This window comes from Tiliqua scincoides, chromosome 3 (assembly GCF_035046505.1).
Source record: "Tiliqua scincoides isolate rTilSci1 chromosome 3, rTilSci1.hap2, whole genome shotgun sequence".
NCBI classification, from domain to species: domain Eukaryota; kingdom Metazoa; phylum Chordata; class Lepidosauria; order Squamata; family Scincidae; genus Tiliqua; species Tiliqua scincoides.
Window position 1 is genome coordinate 181,108,504 of NC_089823.1, and position 26,564 is coordinate 181,135,067.

At 44.5% G+C, this 26,564-nt stretch overlaps 1 protein-coding gene across 1 annotated transcript in view; it reads right to left on the reverse strand.

The window, feature by feature from the left end:
- Nucleotides 1-12,943, reverse strand: part of PLEKHS1 (pleckstrin homology domain containing S1) — a 29,347-nt gene extending 16,404 nt beyond the window's left edge. Inside the window, exons 1-6 of the mRNA XM_066621458.1 lie at nt 12,916-12,943; nt 9,888-9,961; nt 9,677-9,783; nt 7,445-7,579; nt 4,778-4,829; nt 1,100-1,204 (exon numbers count right to left, since the gene is read on the reverse strand). Of these exons, the coding sequence (XP_066477555.1) occupies nt 1,100-1,204; nt 4,778-4,829; nt 7,445-7,579; nt 9,677-9,783; nt 9,888-9,961; nt 12,916-12,943 (501 nt within the window). The remainder of the gene's footprint in view (nt 1-1,099; nt 1,205-4,777; nt 4,830-7,444; nt 7,580-9,676; nt 9,784-9,887; nt 9,962-12,915) is intronic.
- Nucleotides 12,944-26,564: the final 13,621 nt, after the last annotated feature.

Genomic DNA, 26,564 nt, shown 5'->3' on the forward strand with positions numbered 1-26,564 from the left:
TAAGAAAACCATAAGCAAGACAGAAGTAGAAGTGGAGCCCTTAATGTGAGACATGAGCCAGTTGAGACATAGGTACTGCACCAGCTATTTCTGGATAACCTTGGACCAAGAAATGGAAAGAACAATACCTAAATGTGGTTTAAATCTAAAAGAACTGGAACAAATGTGATTCGTCCTGTCCCCCCAGTGCTGTAGATCTGATAGCTGTCTCCCCTAGTGTGAAAAAAGGAGCACGTGCAGCTAGTGCAAGGGGCAAGCACTGGCCCCAAGCCGGCTCTCTGTATTGCTGTATTTTCAAAAGTGTGGCGGATCAACAGCTGCCTCCTCTGGTATGAAAAAAGGAACGGGCTTGGCATATCCCTTGTGTAAGAACTGGCAAGCACTGGCCAAAAGCCCAACTGTCCAGAGAGAAGGAAGAAAGGAAAGAATGGTGTAAAGAACTAAGTGAGTGGAGAAAAAGAACAAGTGATGCAAAAAGAAGGGGCGGGGATGGAAGGGGAGAAAAGTAGAAGAAAGTGTTGCAGGTAGGAAGCTGGCAAGCGAGAGGCAGCAGAAGCATGTGTCAGCAACCAGGAAGTCTGTGCATGAGGGAGAGGAGGAAGCTGCTGTTGAACTTGGCAGCCAGCAGTGAGTGAAAAGTGCCTGAAGAGAAAGCAAAAGCTGGCTGGGGCAGCCCCCTGTGAGCTGCTCCTCAGCTCTGCTGTGCTCCATCAGCAGCATCCTCCTGTCACTGGGCTATGTTTTGCCTTCCCCCTGCCTATGACAGGTGAAGCTCTGCCTCCCCTGACCACAGGTCCCTGCTGTAGATATTACGACACTTGTGCGGAGGCCCAGGATAGGGTACTGCAGGTGGATGCAATCCTAGTTTGTCAAAATGTGCAATGCCTTGAGCCCTCAAGAAAAGCAAGGATTAGAGACAGAATAAGAACTGAACTGGTTGCATTTTTTTAAAAAAATGTCAATAGCAATGCAAAATTATATTTTCTGGGAAAGAGAGCACCTGCTGATGCAACTATTCCCATTGGATAAGGTGCTAAAGCTATGCAGTGAATGCTTCAGAGATGCAAGCAAGTTATCCAGCCCCACTTTCTACACTCACTAGACGAAGTAGAAGTTTTCTTGGTGACTCATAAACATGTTCAGAGGCTTCTTTAGGACTGGGATCTGACACTGGCCTTTTCTTGTAAGCAGATGCTTCTGTATCCTGCACCCCAAGAAATTAACACAAATAGAGTTAGTCACTGCATGGGTTTATTTCAAGGTATTCATTATAATTGCTTGCTGGAACATTAAAGTTGATTAAATTGCTGGAGGAGCATGAAAAAATAAATAAATAAAAGAGCCTGCCTGAAGCATGGAAGGATAGAAGAAGAAGTAATCAGCTCTCATTTGCAAGCTAATATGTGTGTTTATTAAGGAGTATAGGCAGAGCAAAGCAGGGCCCATCCTACTGCAGAAAATCCCACCCATCTTCTTCTTCTGAGGTTTATTTGAACGCGGTCAGAAATGGTTTAGATCAGTGTTTCTCAATGTTTGTCTTCTGCCATACCACTTGGTCCACCTATTCGCAGTACCACCAGAAGTAACTGGCGATGACCTCACAGTTTGGGAACCACTGCCCTATGGGATGTAAGCCAGCTCTTTTGCTGGTGTAGATATGAAGTGCTGTGGGGGGCATGTTAGGCCTGGAATGGGGGCCCAGGATGTGGCACATACCAGAACCACCGTTATTTGACCCTGTCTGGCCCCCGATGCACCCCTGCTCCGCCTCCACCACCAGCAGAAACTTTTCAGCAGACAGTCTGCAAGACACGGCTGTCAGCATGCAGCCTTCTAACCTTTGCACTGGTGGCAGGGCTCCATAGACCAGTGAAGCAGCTGCCACAAAGCAAATCTCATGATACACCACAAGGTTAGGATTGGGCAATTTAGCTGCATAACAATTTAGCTACAGAGTCCCATTAAACTCACACAGCAATATGGATTGTACAAAGCTATAGAAAAGCACCCTCCATGTAGCTTTCATAAGGTGCAGAACCCCTGATCTGTATGGATTTATAAATGTTGGTGTGTTGGTTGTGGTTGAATAGGGCCAATACAGTTTTATTCCCCAATTGTGATCTTAGAGAATGGGCTTCATTCCTACCTCTGGGGACATCAGCTACTATTATGGCTAGAGAGGGGGGGATATTACATGAAATGAAATTATATCTCAATCAAAATTTCCCTTGGAACCCATTTCCTCCATTTGAGTGGATGGGATTTACTCAAGTTTTGAGACTGATGGAATAGTCTTCCATATCAGAATGGCAGGTGAATTTATTTAACTTCCCCTATCTACTGCTTTGTTTTGAAATACCTGGAGCTATTTTTTTTTTTGGCAGATTCTGTAGGGTGTCTGTTCTCTGCTGGACCACACTATGTTGGGTAAATTGTTCAGGGGGATTGGGGAGCAGCACCAGTACACGACTGCCACAGCATTCTTAAGTAACTGGCTCTACAAATAAAAGCGATATGTATCATAAATAAGCAGTAATGTAACATGCTCACTTCATAGTGATTGCCATAGAGCAGACGCTCCGAGTTCATAGATGTCCCTAGTTCATCGACAGAAGATGGAAAAGATTTTGAACGGCATCTGGATGGTAATGGGACTGGTGTCTGGTTGAAGGAATGAAGGCACAGTGTTATCCAAGGGTAGTTTCCAATAGGTAAAATTTGGCCTATCATCATAATCTAAAGCCCAGGAATCCTTCTGCAGATGATATTCATGAAATATTATGCATATGCTATACAGCAAATACAGCAGCAGCAGCAATTTCATAAGGGGGGGAGGGGAGAATTCAAGTTTATCACTAGGTATATGCAGAAATTGCCTTACAGAAAGCCTTCTTTGCTTTCATCTAAAACACAGGAACCTCCAAATGCCCTTCATACTTTTACATTAAAGGGAAATTTGATGCTAACTTTACTTATCACAGAAGTCAGTTTTGGGACACTGAAAATGGCAGCTGATGTCTACTGATTCTCAAGTGTCTGAATATGTCCATGATAAAGAAATCTTGTGAAGTGTATCTGCCTATAGTGCAGACAGAAACAAGAACACTTTCCCATATCAGGGGCTGGAACTTCATTCATATCAGGGGCTGGAACTTCATTCGTATATAACCAAGGACCTGACTAAATATAAGAGACCTCTCCAATTTGCTGCTCCTAGGCCCTACCCACTGGTCATTCTGCCGCTGGAAATCCCTGCCACCTTGTGCAACTGCCTGGGCAGGAAGGAATAATGTCACCCCCCTCTCCATCTCGCCAGACTCATGTGAACAAAAGGATTACCCCAGATATGTATGTAGGGGGGCTGGAATTGTTTATCACAGGGGTGCCCAAATCCCAGCCCTGGGGCCACTTGCGGCCCTCGAGGCCTCTCAATGCAACCCTCAGGGAACTCCCAGTCTCCAATGAGCCTCTGGCCCTCCGGAGATTTGTTGGAGCCCACACTGGCCTGATGCAACTGCTCTCAGCGTGAAGGCAACCGTTTGACCTCTCGCATGGGCTGTGGGATGAGGGCTCCCTCCACTGCTTGTTGTTTCACATCTGTGATGCAGTAGCAGCAGCAAAGGAAAGGCCAGCCTTGCTTTGTGCAAGGCCTTTTATAGGTCTTGAGCTATTGTAAGACCTTCATTCATTCATATAAGTTCATCTTTAATATATTCATTTATCTAAACTTATGTAAATTTATTCAAATTTTAAATGTCAATTAATTCTTTTCTTCCCCGGCCCCCAACACAGTGTCAGAGAGATGATGTGGCCCTCCTGCCAAAAGCTTTGGACACCCCTGGTTTATCAAATAGGAACAAATAGGAACTTCCATCTCAAATCTGATTGCATATAATGTGTCACAGAAAAGTTCCTTTTACCCTTGCACCTCCGAAATGAGCATGCCAGACAAAGGTTTGGGATAAAGGGTCACTTTATTAATACAATCAGAAAACCTGCAGCAGGGCATAAACAATCTAAAACGCCCCCCACGTGCAGGCTACTAATTTGGAGGAAACGTTGCTAGCAGTCTACCTCCCCTAGACTACATGGGCATCACATCCTGGCTCTCCATCAGTCATTGCCCAAGAGAGCTTATCAACACCAACCCCTGGGGTCGAGGCAGCTGGATGAACAGATACCCCAGAGGCCACGCCAACTGTTGTCCTCTGCCCAATCCAGCCTGGGGGCTTGCCAGCCAGCCTCAGCAACCTGGACAAGTATCATCTGAGCAGACCTGGATCACCCCCTCGAATTTGCTGACCTTAGAATGTATGCCGGATTCCCTACTGCCCTGGCTACCCTGTCCGCATGTCACCTGCCCAAGTGACCAAAGGCAAATAATTCTAAACATATAACCCAACACCCTACCATATCAGACTTGGGTAGGTGAAAAAATCATCAGCCAAGGCCAATCAGGTTGGTGACAAAAAATTCCTGCCTGGCCCCCTGAAAGAGTGACCAGCTAATCTCAAGACTGTTAACGGGAGGGAGGGCGGGGTTTGGAAATTCTGGCAGACTGACTCCAGAAGGCATGCAGCCTTCAGGACATCAGCCCACCTAGCCCCCACTTGTGCAGCAGCCAATGAGGTGCTCCCAATTTCCCGCCTTAGCCTGGCTTGCCTGGAGTGCCAGGTAAAGGGGGGAAAAGCTCTTATGGGGCTTCACGTCATTTTCTCTATAAAAAAGGAGTGTTTTTAAAATGCTGATTGCTGGTATTTAATAAACATAACATTACCTGAGTTTGGATGATTGTGAATAAGAAGTTGGCCCAATCCTCAACATCCTTGCTAGAGTTAGAAAGCACATTTTTCAAGAGGTCGAAATGAAATTGTAGGAGTTGGGTTACAATGGTTGGGACCATGTGGTAAAGACAGGATAAACATGGAAAAAGAAATAAATGGTCATCAAGCTCTGTGACATTCAATAACTTTATAAACAACAACAACAACAACAACACAGGCTGTATATCTCCCTTAAAAGAAGTCAGAAGACTTCAAAGTGAATAAAACTGGAAATCCTGCCTTCCAGGTGCAGTAAGGAGGCAGATGATTGCTTCTTGCTTGAGCGGGTGAAGAGTAGATCAACGTGGCTTGCACCTGGGGCAGGCTGGAGAGGGGTGGCAGCAAACTCAAGGTGAGCAGCAGTCCAAATCTGCTGCCCTCTTGCTATCTGACACTCTTGCAAACTGGATCAGGTTGTCTCCTGGCTGACCATAATTCAAAAAGCAAGTTTATATCCTTAAGCTTGAAAGTGTGTGGGCAATGCCTAGTGAAATTAGATAGCCAGAGAAAAGACTGAACAAGCCTTCCAGGGCCTCCAAAAGTGCTTGTCAGTACAGTACTTGCAGATATATGCAAGTGTCCTTATAGGTTGTAGAGTTCAACTTTTATTGTGAGAATCAGGTTATTATGAAGAACCAAACTAGACGTGATGACGGACATGTAAAATGCATGCCGACTCCTTATACTTTGGTAAACAGAAGCTGTCAGGAAGCCAGGTCTGGATCAGGACCATAGTGGTGGAAATGGGGGATGTCTTTCTCCTATACTTTTTTATCAGTGTTCCATCTCTCCCAAAGATGCTGGTTGTTCAAGTGGGGGAAAAATAATACGTGTGTATGGAAGCGCATTCCTATGTTAAGCTGTCCCTTTCCAGAACATATAGTAAAACGCTGTATCCTGTATCATTGCATTGTGTGATAAGATGCCATTCCTCCTGAAGTGGCCCTTTTCTTATAGTGGCAGTAGAGCTCTGGGGTCTCAGAGATGCCTTAATATTTGATATCTATTATTTGCACTTCTCTCCATTGTATGTACTTCTCGCCACCATACAGTGGAGAGTTCACAATATTATAGGAAAACAATCCAGCAAAAATTAATAGAGAACAAATCTATCTGCAAGAATCAGCCAACTTCAGTGACAGTCACAGCACAAAAGCCACAGTGCAAAAGTCACTGTGAAAATAGTAATACTGTATAAATACTGCGCAACTCAGGAAGGAAATCTCTCCCCCAAATGGCCCAATTAAAAGGAAGAGGAATAAAAAAGGACATTTCCAAACTTAACCCAAAATAAACATTTCCCACTCTCTGTTGTTTATACATCCTTATTTAAAGTAGACCAGATTGCAGAATCTTCCAAAGCAATTATTAAGGGCTCTGAGTTCCAGAAACAAAGGGTTATTTGTTTCCTTCTTCTTTGAAGTCAGACTGGTTTTGTAGCAATGCCAATGTTTTTGTTAGGACAAAAGAGGTTTCATGAAAAGGTACTGAATGCCTAGAAAAGAGATGAAGAGGTGCATAACAGGTTTTTCATTATCTGCTTTTAAAAAGCACCAATGTATCTGTTGCAGGATATAGGTGTAAACTGGGGAGCACATGTGGGACTTGCAATGAGTCCAATATCCTCTAGAGGAGCCACATCAAAATAAAAGACAGATGCGACAAAATAAGAGACAGACACTGCTGCTATAGTCGAGTCTTTCCAAATCAACATTATCTCATATTTCCATTCTTTTAATTTTCCTCTGTTTCTAAGGCATGCCTTTTAATGGCCAGGAATTGTAGTGCCATTTTATTTTGGTAGCTGAACTAGGAACATGTGTGTCCTTCCTTGCTTCTCTGCCATTTGAGTCCTACTCCATGAGCTTTCAGAGAGCTAGCTGTGCTAATTTTTTTTTCTTTTTTGCCACAAAAGCAATCAATAGTCCTGTATCACCTTAAAAATTCATTGCAGCATTAGCTTTTGTAGACCTAGGGCCAAAGAAGATTTGTAGCCCCCAACACAGACAAAATCAAATTTAATTAAGTAAATAAATAAAAAGTATGGCCCTTATTGGTCAGAGACACTGTGCTGGGGTGAAGAGGGATGGTTATTCTCCCCTTGCTAAATATAAGAGGAGCACTACTTGAATAACTGCCTTTTTACCCAGTTAGCAGGGGTAACTGTAATATGATACATGGAAATGAGAGCTGACTCATAACACCTTACTGGTTTCATGATAACATATCTTTGCAACATGTCAATAACAGCATGTCATTGCTTCTCAGAACAATCAGTTTCATAGGTCAGTTCTGAGTTCTGCCTTTTGTTCCATAAGGCAGTTGTGTTTTCATTTTCTGGTTAATTGGCCATAACTTTTGATAGAATACAGATATTCCAAAGCAGTTCGTTCATTGCATTCAGCATTAAATTACCTTTTCAGTGATATATAACATGATGGTATTATTGATATATACCAAGATTTCCACAATTTTGGTCATTAGTGTCAAGCTCAACTTGTTGCCCCCCTAAAGCTTGATACCCTGTGCAACTGCTACCCCCTGCACCCTCCTAACTATGCCACTGCTCTCCTTCTTCCATCTGCAATTATGCCCATATGTGAAGAGAATCGTGAACTTACCTATCTGATCCAATAAGATAGTAATCCCTCATGTTTGTCCTAATGGTCAGTATTTCTTTGGATTCACATTTAAACATCTTCTTCACAATTGCCATTTTCTCAACATCCCCTATGCCAATTTCTATTTCTGATACACTGTTATATAAATATATGAAAGAAGTAAACGGCATGTATATCATCTTAAAAAACACTTTCAAAATGAAGATATTGTTGTTTCTAAGAATGCTTATATTGCGCACTTTAAACAACAGTTTTATGATTATCTCTAAGGGAGCAATCCTAACCCACTTTCTAGCACCGACATAAGGGGAATGCAGCTTTGAGGTAAAGGAACAAACATTCCCTTACCTTGAGGAGGCCTCCGTGACTGCTACCCAACTGCAGGATGCAGCGCATGTCCCATTGGCACAGCTATGTAAGTGCTGGAAAGTTGTTTAGGATTTGGGCCTAAGACATGCAAAGCAATGGGCAGTCCAATCCAATGCAGCCCCCTGTGTGGCATTGCAGCTGTACTAACGTGGGTTGTTCTATATCCTGCAAGGGAGCTTCAGCCTCTGGAGGCCTCCTTGGGGTAAGGGAACATTTTTTCACTTGCTCTGGGGTAACCTCATACCAACCTGCTGGGTCTACTCAGGCCTGCACCAGCTATATTCTCTCCCCTCCCCATCTCCCTCCTCAGCTATATTGCTGAGGCAAGTTCACATGGACCTGGGTCAGGGTATCAAGGCCACCTATAGCACCCCTTCCTGGTCCCAGTCTGCTCTCCTCCCCATTGCTGCCCTGTTCCTTCCCTTTCTGTCTCCCTCTCACCTCCTGTGCTGACTTACCAACACCAGTGGGCATCCTCCTTCCGCTGGCATACGGAGCCTGCCACTCAATGTTGGTGACAGCACCTATAAAGGACATTATGCTGCCTGAATGCTCATCCCGGCAGTATAAGGTTCAAATTGGATTGGGCCATAACTTATATTAAGGAATCATTCTCCCTCCAAAATTCTATTCCCTAAACTGTACAGGGTATGAGATGCAAGAAAATTACATTATATTCATTTATTGCAATATATTATATTGTCTTTGGCCATAATGAGTTCTCCAGGTTCTTCCAAGCAGAGGTCCTTTATCATGCCAGGAAATGACATTTAGCTGTGACTTTCTCTAGATCAAGGACCAAGTCAATTCTATTTTTTTCATGAAACATTTTTCACTAACTGGCTTTGGGTGCAATCCTAACCAGGTCTACTCAGAAGTAAGTCCTATTTTGTTCAATGGGGCTTACTCTCAGGAAAGTGTGGTTAGGATTGCAGCCTTAGTTGTGCAACTTCATACTGAATGAAACTTTTCTCAAAGGATATTTATATTCAAATGTATGCTTTCTAAAATCGCCATTATTTGTTGGTTGGTGCATGCAACAATAACTACGCATGTTTAGTTTGATGCAAGTACCACTGACTTCAACAAAAATTCACCACAACAACATGTGCAGTAATACAGCGGCCCCCAAAACATTGTCCGCTGAATACTGCTGGGGAGTTTTGGCTTCTGGAGTCCTCCTTGGGATAAGAGAACATATATTCCCTTACCCAGGGGTAAGTCCCTGTGGCCCCAGTGGGTCAACTTGGACTCAGTTGCCACTTACCAGTGATATTGCTGGCACAAGTCCCGTGAAGGCCAAAAGAACCTGGGAAAGGAGTCAGGATTCTGCCTCCAAACCCATCCCCTTCCTGAGCCAGAACTGCTCCACCCTCCTCCCTGGTCCCATGGCCACCTACTTCATCCACTCCTGCCCTATTCCACTCCTTCCTTCCCTACTGTACTCTCCCTTCCCCATCTCCCTCCTGGACCCTGCACAGCCTTTCCTGAGATGGCGGGTGACTGGTGTTTCACAATCGAAAACCGAAGTGGTTTCTGATAATTATTTTTAACTTTTCTAAGGTTTGGTGAGGTAACTGAGGGGCTCCCCGCACCCTGGAGACTGGCACAGGCAGAGGTAATCTAACCTCCCCCGTCCCTGGCAGCAGAGGGCAACACATTGCTGCCTTCTCCCCCTCTATGTACTTCCCAGGCCGGTTGGGTCGTGACCCACCAGTTTGGGAACCACTGATATAATCTAATTCAAAACTCATTAAAAGTGATCAGAGCATTGAAGAAAAATTTTTGTTAGGCAAGAAAGCTCATATTTCAGTTAGCAACTGGTTGCAAGAAAAGTTGGACATTATCAGATGCAGTACTTACTCATTGATTTTAATATCACCCTTTACTTGCGGACCTCTAAGATACTTCAGGATGTAACCATCTGTCATAGATTTGGAAAGGATAAAAAACCTTCTTTTCCAGGAAGTCTGCAGGAAGAAAGCCAGTTTTGGAATGTCAATAAAACAGAGAAAATTTGAAATAACAATTTATTAAGATGGTGTTGCTGCAGAATGGTTATTGCTGTGCTAACCTGGTTGTTGAAAAGATTGGATGGTGGTGATTTGATGAAGTAACCATACTTCCAGGCTTCATGACTGTGATTTCCTGCCAAAGAGAAATTGGTAACTGTCATTCCATTGTTTTAAACTTCAGCATTCGTGCTAATCAGTGGGTGTCCATACAGCCCATATAGTGGATGTCCATACATGCAACAAAGCATGTTGGTGATTCGAGGAATCTCTTAAAACTGGTTTCCTCCTTTAGGGGGGAAGCAGAGTAGCTTCAGCAGCAGACCCCCCCTCTTGCTGGGAATCAACCCCAGGGAGCCTCCCACACCCGGCTGACTGCTAATCAAGAAACACAAACAACATTGGCTGGTTGAAGTTGCAAAGTAGATTCATTTACTCACGATTCATTGGAAGTAAGGTTACAGCATCTGATTTGAGAATCAGAGGTACACTAACTTAAAAGATAACAAGGCCCTGAGGCTGCCTCATCCTGTGTGCCATGTGGTCAAGATGGCGTCACCAGCAGAGCCCTGCTGGGAGCGGCGATCTTGTCTGGTCAGTGGTCGTGAGGAAGAGAGAAAGAGCTTGGAGAAGAAGGGAGTTATATAGGGTCTGGGGCCACGCCCCCCACATAGGTCATCCAAGGGGACAGGTAAATTGCAAAGGACACTGGGCTATAGCTTAACCCTTTTTAGGACAGTATCCTGCCACCTGTGGAAGCAGACGGAGTTGTACCAACTCCAACAGAAGTAACCATACTTCCAGGCTTCATGACTGTGATTTCCTGCCAAAGAGAAATTGGTAACTGTCATTCCATTGTTTTAAACCTCAGCATTAGTGCTAATCAGTAAGTGTCCATACAGCCCATATAGTGGGTGTCCATACATGCAACAAAGCATGTCGGTGATTCATGTGCCCCCAGTACTTTTGCTTCTTTCATCTTCCAATTTTGCAGTCAGCAAAGAGCCAGGAGATCTGGAAGAGCAGCAGGTAGGCTGTAGTCTGAAGAAGATAAATTATGTGTCTGGTGACGGAGCATGACGTGAGAATTTTGAATGTTTTTGTAGGGTTCCCTTATATCTGTGGTTTCTGGACCGGGGGGGGGGGCGTATTCACCACACATATCTTACAGGTATGCCTGTAGAAGCAGGTAGAATGCACTTCAGCAAATGGCAGATACAAGGGCTTCTTGGGATTGCTTAGCACTGCCCCGAGAGATGATGATGCACATATAAGCCCTGCTCCTGATCTTATCAATGGCAGAATTTGCCTATGGAAACCAAATGGAATGCAAGGAACATGTCTAGTGCACGGGCCATTGGAAGAGGCAGAGCAATTCTGAGGAGCCCATTGCAAATGTCGGAACGGTTTCTCTGAATACTGAATATTTAGTGGACTGTTGCCCTGCTTCTAGTGCTCATAGCAAATGTGCTCTTGGACCAGCAGACTCTATCCGAGATGAAATGGTTGCAGCAGTTCCTGTTCTTGGCAAACCTAATGCTGCTCTTGAAGAATGCCTCCAGGTGGGAATTACAGAGCGTGCTTCTGTTTTTCAGTGATTGCAGTCCAGAAAGATTGCAGTCCAGACTTACAGTTGTAAACCACAGCTCTTGGATATTAACAGTGCCAGAAAGGCTGTTCCTGTAACTTTCCACTCAAGCTGCTACTGCTAACTGCTCTCAACCAGTTCTTGTGAATTTAAGGAATATTCCTTATGTCTTAAAGAGAGCATGTACTATTTCCTTGGAAGGCATGTCAAGGCCATTGATGGATCAGAAGTGAGGCTGATAGCAAATTACCTGACTGGCCTCAAATATAAGCCCCACTTCTAATCCGTCATGGTCTCTTTTAGACTTGAGGAAAGTTTGAAGAAATGTTTGAAAGAGAATCTGCTTCGAACGCTAGGGCTCAGCAGTAAGAACAGAAGAAGGGAGTCTGTGAGTGGGTGCATTTTTGCTACACATATATCACTAACAATGCACCCCCCTAAACCAGGGGTGCCCAAACCCTGGCCCTGGGGCCACTTGTGGCCCTTGAGGACACCCAATCTGGCCCAAGGGGAGCCCCCAGTGTCCAATGAGCCTCTGGCCCTCCAGAGACTTGCTGGAGCCCGCATTGGCCTGATGCAACTGCTCTCAGTGTGACAGAGAGTTGACCTCTCGCGTGAGCTGTGGGATGAGGTTGTCCCTCCCCTGCTTGCTATTTCATGTCTGTGATGCAGCAGTGGCAGCAAAGGAAAGGCCAGCCTTGCTTTGTGCAAGGCCTTTTATAGGCCTTGAGCTATTGCAAGACCTTCATTCATTCATATACATTCCATCTCTAATATATTCATTTATGTAAATTTATTCAAATTTGAAATGTAAATTTTTCCTGGCCCCCAACTTAGTGTAAGAAAGATGATGTGGCCTCCTGCCAAAAAGTTTGGACACCCCTGCCCTAAACTACGGAGGGCAAGATTTTATGCATGCTTGAATACCAAGGATGCATTGCTCAGGTGTAAACCTGCCCAGCTATGGAGCGTGGGCCTTGCCAAACAACTCACCTGAAGAAGGAGAGTGGGAATGCAGTATGCAAAATTAAAATTGCATTCACTGTCTGCTAATTTAATTACAGGCCCATAGAGATGCTGTTCATTTATTAAAGCACGGGTATACCAGTTGCAGACTTTCCATTGTATTCTATGGGCAAATGCCCCAGGCACAAAGCTGTAGGACTCGTGGAAACCTCTCTGAGGTTCCCGACAGGGTTGGAAACTGTGCTTCGGGTTTCCTGAAAACAGAGTTTATAGTGTCAGGGAACCTTCAGGAGGCTTCCCCAACACAGGCACGGTTTGCATGAGGCTCCGTGAGTCTCAGGTGAGTGGGGGGTGGATTTCCATGTGGGGGGGCGATGACAGCCTGTGGGGGGTTCCATCACAGACCTTTGTTCTGGGGCGCAGGGCTGGGGAGGTCCACCACTGGGGTATACAGTATACGTTTCTAAATAGCAGCCCTAAAAACATTATGAAAACAACTTTTTCCCTGGCCAGTCTTATTTGACTCAATCAGGTACCTATGCTGATTTTTCTTGCAGAATCCATTGGATTTTCTCTTCAGCCTGGTAAATAAACAAAAGGCAAGGATTAAAAACTGTTCTGACTTATTTGTTTTCCCATCTAGGTTCTTGCATAAGCTACACCTTGTCTTTTCTGTAACTGCTAATCCTCTTCACATCAAATAAACAGAATATTCCGGGCAGCAGGGGGAAAAATGCATTTTCCTTCCTGTTCCTCTGCTCTAAGATATGTCAACAGAAACTGTAGCCCAGCAACAGTCTTATATTAGCTGATAAAGGAAAAAGGATTGTTGCCAGAGTTCATTAACTAGGTTAGTCAAATAATGACATTAACACAGACTATTTCATATGCAGAAGAGAAACCAGTCCCCAAACTGTTTACAGTTTCCTCCAAAAGGAGCATTAACAGCAATGTGTATTTCTGCAGCTCTTTTCTTCCTCAAAGTCAGCTATTATCTGCAGTATTTTGCATAATGCAAATAGATCTTTTCAGGAGCTTCCAGAATATAATAAAATGCAATAAAGGTACATAACATTAACTGGATTGAAACAGATTCTTCAAAAAGAAGCGAAAAAGGGAATAATACAATGGTTCATAATATGGCAACCAGGGCCTATGAGAGGAATTTTGTCAGGGTACAAATTTCTTCTGGGCCCCTTTCCAAAGGGGAAGGGGGGCAATGGGGGCAGGCAGAACGGGGTGGGGGGGCAAAATAGGGCAGGGGAGGGTGCTGACAGCCACAATAGTGTTTGGAGCTCAGGTCTACTAGGCTTCTTGGTGCAGAGCCCAGGTCTACCCGACCATGTGGCATTGGCAGAGTAATATGAAAAAGCTAACACATTCCTAAATCTCACTAAAATTTTTGAAATATAGAAGATCAGTTGCAGAAAATTAGCATCATCGTATTTAGGCTCACACTCTGAATGGACCAAAATGAACTTCTGCAGCAGCTGTAGCCCCACAGCTGGGTCCCTGAGCTTCTATACACTCCTTCATGGTTATGGGATCCACAAGCCAAAGAGTTACAGTAGCAGGCCAGTTTCCTCCCAGGTTTGACGCTGTGTCAAGGAGGGTCATGGATGCTTTCCTAGGCCTGGTGTGTATGGCTCGCAGCAGCAGTTAACACTGCATGCACGTGGTTGTGCCCCAGCATTATGCACTGGCAGCAAGTTCAGGTGAGATAGGAAAACGTTAAGTCCCAGGAACTTTCTGGGCCCCCTCCTTTGGCTCTTGGGTCTCCTTTCTGACCCTGGGCCCGGGTACAAATTACCCCCTTTACCCCCCTCTCCTAGGCCCTGAAAAGCCTCTTCTTTCCTCTTCCTCCCAAGTGTTGAATTGGGTGTTGAGAAAATCCAGATTTTGCTAAGAGTGTTTTGTAAAATGAATTCTCATTTCAGTGCTGGGATGGAGAAAGGGCAGAATTCACAATGTTGCCTAAGGCGAAGATGTGTTGGCTGTAGTATGAATGAAGAACATTGGGAAAGAGCTATGGCTCATGCGGGACAGATAGGGAAATGTGCAAGGTTTAGAAGCGTCACAGTGCAAGCTATGTATGTCTACTCAGAAGAAAGTCCCATTGTGTTTAGTGGGGCTTATTCCCAGGAAGGAGAAAAGGATTGCAATCTCATGGCTCAAACCTTTTTGGGCCTTACACTGAAAAAACTCGCAATCTGTCAGCACAAGGCCTAGGCTGCTGGTGCGATCAACTGCAATGTGCATAGGCTGAGGCCACCAGTGCTATCACTTGATGGTTGCAGGTGCATGACAACCACCTCTGGAGCCCCCACCAGAGCAGGTAAGTTGGTGGAGGAAGCATTCTAAGGGAGGATTGGTGCAGAGGTTGGGACTGGATGGGGGCTTATTGAGGGCAGACTGGGGATGGATATCAGTGTCAGTGTCAGTGGTGGCACTGATATCCTACCACCAGGCCTGGGCTTGACACCCTCTTGGAACTCCTTGAATTTATGTCAGCCAAAGAGCTGGTGCAGAACTGAGTTGGTCGTTTGGGGACCAAGGAGCAACAGAGTAGATAAGGAATTTTTTTTTGTTTCTTATAAGTCTTTTTTTAAAATTAAACTTTCTATTGCTATCTAGTCCCCAGTGAATCCATAGTATGCAGTGAAGGCTGGGCTGACCCAGGGTAAGATTGGGCTGTTAGTGTCTGATTACCAGAAGCCCTGGACAAATTTCTCATTGATTTCTGAGACTTCAGAGTACACAGTCCCTTTAAACCAGGATTCCAGGCTTGCTCCAATGTGTAAGTGGAGTTCTCCTGCACAAGTCTTTACTTCCTATTTTGAAGTAAATTGAAAAATTTCCATCCACCCCAATTGGTGGTTTTTTTTTGTTTTTTTTAAATTTAATTAAAATTGTCTGGAAACACCAATTCTCGCCATAAGACTGTGACTCAAGATCCTCTTCTTGACTGTGACTCAAGATCAGGGTGACCAGATACAATGGAGGACAGAGTGCCTGTACCATTAAGCAAAGCATAGAAGTGGGAATTTGGGCAGGTGCAGCTTTTTAAAACTTTCCATGATGAGCCTGTCAAAATTCCCTCTTCTATACAATGGTGTCCTCCATTTTATCTGGTCACTCTGTCTTCAACCCCCACTTCTGTGAAGCATTTTCTGGATTCATATTCTCATCCCTCAACCTTATCCTGCCTGCTGAGCAGCAACTGTGTCACATGTTCTAAACATTACACCACTGAGGGGCAGCCAATGTTTCTTGCCTTGTAAGTAGCAAATCTTACCTATTGCCAGAGGGGTTTCAATCAGAATACCTCTAATCATGTCCAATTATTTGCACCATTGAAAGTTGATGGTGCATGGATAATACTTGGAGAAGGTTTGTTTTATATAAATTCATGGATAAAGTTTACAGTATTTAACAAATGCTGCTCATAGACTATAATTTAAATGATTTCTTATTCTTGCCTCTATGCTTACAAATTAGGTTGGGCAAGGTACCATGGGAGGAAAAAATGAAGACCTGCTGGAGGCAGAGGAAGGGATTGTATGAGTGAATGAAGATGCTTGAATTTCCAGTTAATGTGGAAGTACAGTGGAGATGTATCTGTCGATTCACTCATCTGCAGATTGGGTCCTTACCCCCCACACGTGCTCCCATGCACGCCCCCTCTGGAACTCTGCTCCCCTTGCAGCTAGAGAGTTACCTGAGCCCAGCAGAGGCTATGGACACCAATCTACGATCTCTGTCATGCTCAGACTAAGCCTGAAAGCAAAAATTATGTGACTTCCAGTTTTTTTTTCTTTCAAAAAACCAGAAGTGATATTTTTAATGCCTTATAAAGCATTGGGAGGCCCAGGAAAGCCCTCAGGGGGCTTGTACTGCCCCCCCCAGGGCTTCCTTGGGCCTCCCAATGCCTTATAAGGCATTAAAAATGTCACTTCTGGTTTTCTGAAAAAACCAGAAGTCATGTGTTTTTTGTTCTCAGGGTAGGTCTGAGCCTGGCAGAGGCCACAAACAGATGTCCACAGCCTCTGCTGGGCTCATATGACAGAGAGCAGAGATCCCCCCCCCCACTCCAGAGGGTAGGGGCGGCATTCGCCCATATCCATGGTTTCAGTTAATGGGGGCACACCTGTTGTAGCTTACGCTAAATGCTCAGAGTAACCAAATACAATGGAGGACAGAGTGCCTATACCTTTAACCATTGTATAGAAGAGAGGATTTTGGCAGGTGCAGCTTTTAAAACCCTTCCATGTTGTGCTGCACCTGCCAAAATTCCCTTTTCTATACAAATCACCATAAGATTAGAAAACTTCAAAACTTAACCAAGGCTGCAAACCTATACACACTTACATGGGAGTAAGCCCCACTGAATACAGTAGAACTTACATCTGAGTAGACATGCATAGGCTTGGGCTGCCAGTCTCCATAACATGCATCACTAGGCTTCAGTTCCACCAAGTTAAACATTTCAGTGCAGTCAAAACCTGGAGAAAATACTCCAGTTGGAAAACCCTAGAAAATCAGTGTTCTCACAAGCTATGCCAAGACCAATATGTTTGGAAAACTAATTGCTTTTACTATCTTTGGGACTCTAAACAACATATGTTACCTTCAATTGCCTTAAATGTCTGCAATAAATGCTTACTGATAGGCTATGTGGCTGCAATCCTGCTGTAAGTCTAAGTCCTTGACATATTTATTTAAATCTCAGTATAAATGTATTGCCATTCCCAGGCCTTTCATCTCTTCATTCCTACAGCTGTTGGCAGGATATACATGCTATTCAATTCTTTAAAAAATGTTCCCCTGAGATCAGGGTGTTCTTTGGCATGAGACTTTGACCAAAACAACATATAAAGTATTGCAGGAGAGATCTGAGAATGGATCTCCTATTGTTTTTGTTCATTGAAATGTAGCTACAGCAACTTTCCAACTTGCCTGCAGTCAGGGAAGGTGCTGTTAAGGGATTTAACCCCTTCTTCTTGTGTCATTTTATCTATCTAAAACAGTGTTTCTCAACCAGTGCTACTTGAGGTGGTGTCTGCTTGTGGGAGCCCCAGACATCGGCTGCTCAGCAGCAAGACAAGTGACATGACAAATATTGGTAGGAGGCAAGGCTCAGTGGGCAGAGCACCAAAACATGCCTTTCACACACTCTAAAAAGTCCTCCTGTCCATCCTGTGCCTCTTACTGGTGTTTGTCACACCACATCTGACCTCTCAAACCAGAAATAACTGGCGGTGACATCACCACCATTTACTTCCAGTAATACTTCCAGTAGGTGGATCATGCAAAGTGGTCTGGTGGACTATAGATGTTGAGAAACACTGATCTAGAATGGTCATACTACCACCACCTCCAGTGTTCTTTGCCCTGTGGGCAACATATATTCTATTGAGGATGGCTGTATGGTTATGAAATTAACATACATTTGAACTATCTGTCCTCCCCTACTCCTTCTTCCTTGATTTTTCAAAATCTGATGTTCTTCACACTCTGAAACTGCTCATCTAATATGCTGTTTGAGAACTGAGCCATATGAAGCTGCATCACTTTTTCCAAAAGCAAGTCTGAAAGCCATTTCTCTTCCTTGTAAAAGTGGGGTTGTACCCTAAGGTCGCCAGAAGTGGGAGGCATAACTAGCTCACACTGCAATGCTCTCTATATCATTTGGTTTCAGCTTTGTCCGGCAACTGTGCAATATACCACTTGAGAGATCCAGGTGTCATGCATTCCATTTTGCTTCAGATTTAAACTTTGCTAAGTAACTACAAAGTCTGGTAAAGGGTTTCTCTTTTTGTTGTTGATTTCTCTCTTATTGCTTAGACACATTACCTCCAAGGTGTCTTCCACACAGTCCAGACACGAGAATTTCACAGTTGAAAATATGCTTTTTCAAGAGGGCGTCTCCCTTAGCATAATGGATGCCTATGGTTTTATCACCACAGAAAAAGACGAAACACATGATGGGTCTGTCATTTATGGCCCCTAAATCAATGAATTAAGCATTTTAATTCTAATGTCTCCAAATTTTATTGTCAAACTGTTAAAGAAACCTTTCTCACAAAAATTGGTAAAGGGGAAAGCAGAAGCCATTTCTATGTTGCCTCACAGATTCAGGGTGCTACATGTTTTGCCTTTGCAGAACTTGTCAAACAGTGCAAACCTGTGCAGGTTTACTAAGAATTAACTTTTATTATATTCCAGTGATGGCCAAACTTGCCTAATGTAAGAACCACATGTGATAAGCTACAGATTCTTGACAGCCAGAAGAGAGATGTTTAAGAGCCACAATATTTAAGAAACATTTACATTCTTAAATAAATGTACTCACCATGAACATTAAACTCACATTTTAATCTAGTGGACTCAGAGTTTATACCCAGTAAATAATTATAAAGCTTGAAAATTTTCTTATTAGCCCTTTATATTAATTGTGATGCAAAAAGGAGCTCAGCCAACATCTTTCTGAGAGCTGTACATTATATTTCAAAGAGCCACATATGGCTCACAAGCTGCTGTTTGGCCACCCCTGCTATATTCATTGGAATTCACACTCAGGCAAAGGTGTTTAGGACTTACGGTCTTCCACACTGAGCACAAATTCATACAGTACTAAGCACAAAAAGCAGTCCGGAATGAGTTAATTAAGGGGAAGATGAGGGAACATCTAAATCTGAAGGAATGTCATGATATGCAAAGACAGAGAGATAGAGAGAGAGACTAATGAACTTTCAATAGGGACTGTAATTATCTGCTGAATGTCAGTTTATAATTAGAAAAGGTGGAGCGAAGAAGATTTAATCATAGCATGCGTTTGCATAAGAATTTCATTTAGTGATATAAAGCCCTTTTAAATAGCTTAACTCTCATTCAGGTTAAACAATGGTATGCATGCTGGGTTCTGTGTGCAGAATTTTAACTAGTTTTTCAACTAAACCTCCTCAACAGAAAATCCAGCAAACCACTTTCTTTAAGATTAAAGAGGAAGCAGCAGCTAACATTATACATAGAGGTGTTTGTTTCCGGTGAGTAAAATAGGATTATAGCCCAAGTCTTACTGAACACAATGGGCTGAGTAAAATAACATCTTTTTCAAACACCTCTAGTTATACAGCATTGCTAGGCTAGAACAACTGCAATAAAAAGTATCCAAATGAAGGCTGCAGGAATACTTACCAGCAATGTATTTTTCCTGTTGAGAATCAACAGCCACATGCACTGTGCATGTCCTGAACACTGTTTTACTTTTACTTCAATGCTGCCTTATACCAATGGTCTGCCAAACTGGGCTATGACTCATAAGGAAATACCCAACTTTTTTCTCATGGGCAAACAGGTGAAGCTTAGGGAATGCTGCTCTGTTGGGTCTTTGACAGATCCTGAGAAATAGCCATCATCATCATAATAGCTGTACTCTGATTTTGTGCAGTTAGTCACGAAGTTCATCCAAGTGGTGGTGGTGGTGGGGGGGAAACCCTAATGGTACTTTGCTTCTTTGTTTCATTTTCTTCTAACTTTTTTTTGTTCTGAAACATTGACCTGACTCCTTGTTTATACAGGTCAGTCCTGGGCATCAGCAGGGTTCCGATCTGCAGATGCTGAAACCGTGGATAGTGAAATCCAGTTGTTTTTTTTTAAAAATGTCTCTTTAATATGTAAACTTTTCATAGTAAAACTGCTTAAACTGCTTTTCTTACCATTGTAGCAAGGCAGGTAGGCAGGCAGGTAGGCAGCAGTACCAGGGGATTAGAACTATTTTCAGGTTGTGCCAAGGCAAGTGACCCCGTCTTATGGCTCTGGAGCACGAGACAGCTACGTGGAAGTGAATAAATGCTTCTGTGTTGTATTTTGGGGCAACCAAGGGTGAAGGGAGCAAGTGCTTACCTCAGTGTGACCTGAAAATAGATGTTCTGATCCCCTGACACTGCCTGTCTGCCACTCTGCTGTGCTACAATGGTAAGAAAAACAGTTTTGAGTCATGAATTAAAGGGGCACTTTTTGGGGGGGGGTATAGTGAGGCCCTTCAGCTGCCGTTTTGGAATCCGGATTGAGTAAAATAAACGGGTTCTGAATGTGCGGGTTCTGAATGATTTTCCTTCTGAAATTCACAGAAGGAAAATCATAATCATTGTAAACATAATGTATTAGGAGCAGATGATAATGTGTGTTATTTTGAGTGATCATTCCAACAGAGATGATGAAGTGCGGTGTTGACTCAGGTAATCCCAAGCAGCTTATTTCACGAGCAAAACAAAGAGCCTTTGTTCAGATATTCATACACACAAGCAGCAAAAAGTCCCAACTTTTTTTCTATTTTAGTCTGGACTTTCCAGTGTGAACAAGGCTTCAGTGAAAAATGGGGATTTCCCTTAAATCTCTAAAGTTGCTGTCTGTCAACCACTGGATTGTCAATAACTGAGTGTATAAGATATCCAGGTTCAGCGTTTTCACAAAAATGTACTTTAAGGTTGCCTGGAAACTATGACCTTGGAGCCTCAAAGTTCTCCTCTGCTAGCTGATATGATTAAAGATGTATCTTTCCTCCAGCTTCTGCTAGTGAGGCTGTTGCTATCAAACAATCACAATATCTTCTGCTGTCAGTTTGCTGGATGTAAAATCTTGCCTTGTCATAGTTAGACCTTTACGGTGAGAAGATTGTCATTTTTAGGTGGGAGGAATATGTCCATGGGATGGGAGGCTATGTGTAGTAATAAAGAAGAGTGCTTGAGCATGTGCAGAATGCCCTTCATCCATAGGCATCATCATGCCCCCACACATAGGCTTAAAAAGCAGGAGAGCACAGTTTTGACATGTCAATAGCTGAAGAAACAGACCTATGATGTCATCATAATATCAGTCAATAGGAAAAAGCTTTGTAGGTTCCTGACACTTTAAAAGATAATTTTATAGAAACTCTAAAAAGTACAGCTGCTATCATTTTTCCTTTAGCTAGGAAAAATGCCTAGCTTTGCACTGACCTAGCTTTCCTAGGCCAGTGGTTCCCAAACATTTTTGAGAACCCCCCCCCCCACCTGACAGATAAATGCCAAGGGATGTGGCTATAATGGTGATTGAGCAACCTCCTAGTCATCTTGTTTAACCCTTGATGCACGTAGCCTAACCCACCCTGTCTGTTTCATGACCCAACAAAAACTGGGTCATGACCCACTGGTGGCTCCTGGATCCAGTTTGGGAACTGCTGATCTAAGTAATTATGGAGACTAAAATCTGATGTTAGAAAGTCAGAGGCTGAACAAGGGGAGAAATGCCTAGAACAGTGGTTCTCAAACTTTTAGGGAGCATTACTCCTTAAGCAAGTCTTTGCAGGGGAGGGATGAGGGCAGCAACACAATCACCATCATCATGTTGCTAATGAGGGTGAGGGGCGGTGTTTTAACTTATTGTGGGGCAAACGGCAGGAAGTGCAGGGAGCCCTGTGTTCAAACCACCTCCTGGCTGTGACTTGAAACCTGAAGTGGTTTGCTCTTGCTGCTTCTCAATATTCCAAGCCTCAGGGAGCTTTACGCGGGGCTCCCTGCACCTCCTGCTGCTTGCAGAAGCCCACAGTAAGTTAAAGCACCCTTCTCACCTCCACTAGCAATGCAATCCTGGGAATTATGTTGCTGCCTCCCCCCAGCCCTTAAAGGGATAGGGGAAGCTTTACATGAACTGGCAGGTTGCAACCCACCAGTTTAAGAACCACTGGCCTAGAGGTTAGCGTTTATGCAGTCCTCCCTACACTGCTTCACTTGGTCAACAAGTGAATGGTGGAGAGGGGGAGTAACTGGTAGATATCTGCTGCCACCATCTCAGACTGGAGAAAAGCCAGGCAGAAGGGGGCTGCTTGAGGGAGGCCTCTCTCCCAGGAGAGCTTAGAATCTAGTGATTCTAACTGCAACACTAGATCACTTGCAGTTTTGAGCAACTTCAGAAATAGGAGCCAGTGAATATGCTCTAGGTAGGCAAAACAGTAAAAACAATTGATTAAAACCCAAAAGAAAAAGGGATTAAACAGGGAAAAAATGGGGAAGAGTAGCACAGCAAGCAGGCTTGGTGAGAAATGTCCAGCAGAGGGAGCCAGGTTGCTACTTAAGAGGATAACATAATCTTAACAGGATGTCAATGCTAAGTGACTTCTGTGGCTGCCAGGCAAAACAACCACAACAAAAAACACATCTGTTCCTCATACCTCTAGTTAAGATATAGTTCCTTGTGCTAGCACGCACTATTTGAGAAACTAACACTGTAGGTGTGTCTTCTGCAAACCTGCAGCTGGTTCCAACAACAGATCTGGCAAAACACCCCCTCCAGCTGTGTGCAGGAGCTTATATCAACTAGGTTTGATTATGTTATGGGTTTTCTTGATTTGAGGGATAGGCTTACCTGTTGTTGCCAACACTGCTCCTTCACATGTACATGTGTGTCCTACATGTGTCATCCACACATACACAAATAACTGAAATTGGAGAAATCAGCAAGCAAGAGGTCAAATCTAGCTGTGTGACAAGGTTTGGGATCCTTGACATGGATGGGCAGGGCAAACAATCTCAAAGTGCCTCAAAATTAGGCCAACAGTAACCACAAGACAGAGCTTTTCAAAGAAGATAAAGAGTTTATTGAAGAAATACAACAAGTAAAAGCAACATTTCATTTCAAGTCAGTTGCAGAGAAAAGAGATACTTGCAAATACAGGTTGAGACTAATTATTTGAGTGGGTTCCCTCCAAGCACTCATGTGGATGGCAAAAAAAAACCTAGCAAATCAATTTAAAAAACAAAGTTTCTTTGCTCTGGTGATTTAAAAACAGCCTTGCTGACCTTTGTGATGTGATGTAAGATAAGTCATTAAGATGACAGTCCAACAATCACTCTCTCTCAAGTGCTTAGAAAGGCTTCACTTCAACCCCTCCCTTCACCAATGCAAAGTATCTTTCTTTCATGTGCTGGGGGAAGGGAGAGATTTCCTGGAGAGAGAAGGATTGATGGATTGTCAGCCAGCTGCCCCCCCCCTCATTAAGGAGGCTACTGTTAAAGGACTGTTCAGTTTTTAAAACTGATTTTAAAGGTGCATTTTCCCCCTTCTCCAGGGATCAGCACATTCCTTCTCATTTGTAGGGGCCATTCGCGTTGAGTCAAATCCGTGTATAAACAGGCTGAATAAATATAGCTGTGTTTGGGCATCAGGAGTTAGTTGGAAAGATGACTGAATCTTTGGGGGGCGGGGGGGGGGAGAGAGAGAGATCAAAGGGGGGGAATCACCTATCCTAATCTGCTGGGTATGGCTTGAGAAGTTCATCCTGAGCAGCAAGGCAGGGCCAAGTTCCGAGGTTCTTAGTAGAGAGAAAGCTGGCCTTCAGCTGCTTACTTCTGAAGTGAACCAGAAAACCCTCCAAATCTGCTTCTGGAGTGAACAAACTCTCTCCCAGTTTGCTTCCAGAGCAGGGAAGTTATAGGACTTTTCACAAACAAAAGGGCTCCACAAAGGAGTTTGGAGAGCATCTTGGCCTTGATCAAGTTTTTCCAGGAGGACACAAAAGAGCTTGATGGCCCATCCAGGAAGTTCCTGCTGAACAATAGTGTAGCAGGGTGTTGGCCTAAGAGTCTGAAAAAACTATCCAGTTGGGCACTTGTAATTCAATTTAATATTCAGGCAGGACTTGTTCTTGCTAGTTATCCTTTTTCCAGATCTCAAGCACCCAGATTTAATCTTCCACAGAGGGCCCTTTCCTTGGGAGCCAGCAAAATCTCATCCCTTTTCACATTTCAGGGAGGCCTGCCTGATAGAGACAGTCTAGGCCTGATAGAGTCTGTAACACTATGTACCCCTAGCTACCTTTGTACCGGATCAGGTGGGTGGTGATACCCAGTGAGCAGTGGGAGGGCTGGCTAAGAGTGATTGTTTTGGTTGATCTCAGGCAGGAAGACAAGAAATATTCATCTTGATCTGGTTATCCTTCCATGTGGTCCCCTGGCAATGGCGTTTTTTAAACAAAAGACAATAGCTGCTTCAGGAAGGCATCCCAGCAGGTTTTAAGATGCTGAGACATTACAGAAGTCTCTGGGGTTTTTAAGACATGCTTCCCAGAGTGAAAAAAAAGGAAAGAAGAGGAAAAAAAGGACATTCTTATTAAGAACACTTCCTATTGCCTCCTAAACTTGAAAAGGAGAAGAGGGGGAGAAAGAAGACTTAACAGACTTTGCTTATAAGTACTTTTTAATTATTAGATTTTTACTCCGCTTTACTCCCTGAAGGGCACCCAAGGCGGCCAGACAGTCAGGTCCACACAAGGGGTTAGCAGGTGGCAGGGAGAGGGTTGAATGATGTAGGGGAAGACTGGAATGGAGGAGGGGGTAGGAAGGGTGGATCAGCCTCAGGACGGGGCAGGATTGATGGCAGTGGCACAAACCAAATCCTGAGCCTCTTCCTGGGCCCAATTCACCTTCACAGAGCAACATAGACTTACACCAGCAATTGAGCCATAGTGGCACCATATCTGCTGCTCAGGCTTACCCCAGGACAAAGGGACAAATATTCCCTTACCTCGAAGAGACCTCCAGCAGTTGAAAATTCCCCACAAGATGCAGTGGAAGCAGCACTGGTGCCACTGCATGAAGATTTAGGTAAGATTCGGTTGTTAGATGCTTATGAAATTATACACAAATAGTTCTCCCACTCACACTAGAGATGTTTTCATTGGCAATAGATTCTGGATAGATAAAACTACTATTTCACACAATACACAGGTGGCTTTTATTTTAAAGCCATCTGTCACCCAGGGACTTACCATGGGCAGAGATCCACAGCAGGGAAAAAGGAGGACCAAGGGGGGATAGCTGAAGGAAGGGGTATCCAGCTCCAGGGGACCCTCAGGGGAATGTCATGGAAGAACAAGGAGCCAGCCAGATAGGGCAAGTCTCCTCACCCATTGAGCAGGGCAGAGGCCTCCTCAGAGACCTACAGCCCAGGTGCAGCTACCCCTTTTAAAGGGAAGGGCGGGGCCTGCAGGTAGAGGACTTGAGATCTCAGGAGATCTCAGACCCAGGTGGGGCCAGAAGGATTGCCCAGGAGGATAAGAAGGAAGGAGGCAGCCCAAGGGGGAGAAAGCACCTTCCTGAGCTCCAGGGGGAGGGAGCTAGGGATGGCAGGGAAGGCCATGTCTCTCAGAGCCTGGAGGCAAACACAGCCAGGAGATGGCTCCGTGAGGAGTTTCCTGAGGACTTTGGGAGAGCTCCAACATCGGAGGACCCCAGGAGCACCTATAGCCTGGCCCCACTTACCTGGGAGAGCGAGAAGGAGAGGAGGACACAATCCTAACCCGGCTCAGTCCAAGGAGACTGCTCCAGCGCCCAAACCTCCCTGCCTGGAGCCTCTCGTGGCCGACACTGTTCCTGGTGAAGATTTGCTGGAGAGGGCATCCTTAGGGGTAAGTGGCCCCCCTTGTTTCGGGTAGTGATAAGGACTAACTGAAACTATTCGGGGAAAGCCCTGGGGTCCTGTGAGGAAACAGGGCCCTTCAGGTGAATGTAAAAACCACGACCAAATTTTGTATTGGCAACCTTCAGTCTCGAAAGACTATGGTATCGCGCTCTGAAAGGTGGTTCTGGCACAGCGTCTAGTGTGGCTGAAAAGGCCAATCCGGGAGTGACAATCCCTTCCACACCGGGAGCAAGTGCAGTCTGTCCCTGGTCTGTCTCCCTGGCTATGGGCCTTCCTTCTTTGCCTCTTTGCCTCAGACTGTTGGCAAAGTGTCTCTTCAAACTGGGAAGGGCCATGCTGCACAGCCTGCCTCCAAGCGGGCCGCTCAGAGGCCAGGGTTTCCCACTTGTTGAGGTCCATCCCTAAGGCCTTCAGATCCCTCTTGCAGATGTCCTTGTATCGCAGCTGTGGTCTACCTGTAGGGCGCTTTCCTTGCACGAGTTCTCCATAGAGGAGATCCTTTGGGATCCGGCCATCATCCATTCTCACGACATGACCAAGCCAACGCAGGCGTCTCTGTTTCAGCAGTGAATACATGCTAGGGATTCCAGCACGTTCCAGGACTGTGTTGTTTGGAACTTTGTCCTGCCAGGTGATGCCGAGGATGCGTCGGAGACAGCGCATGTGGAAAGCGCTCAGTTTCCTCTCCTGTTGTGAGCGAAGAGTCCATGACTCGCTGCAGTACAGA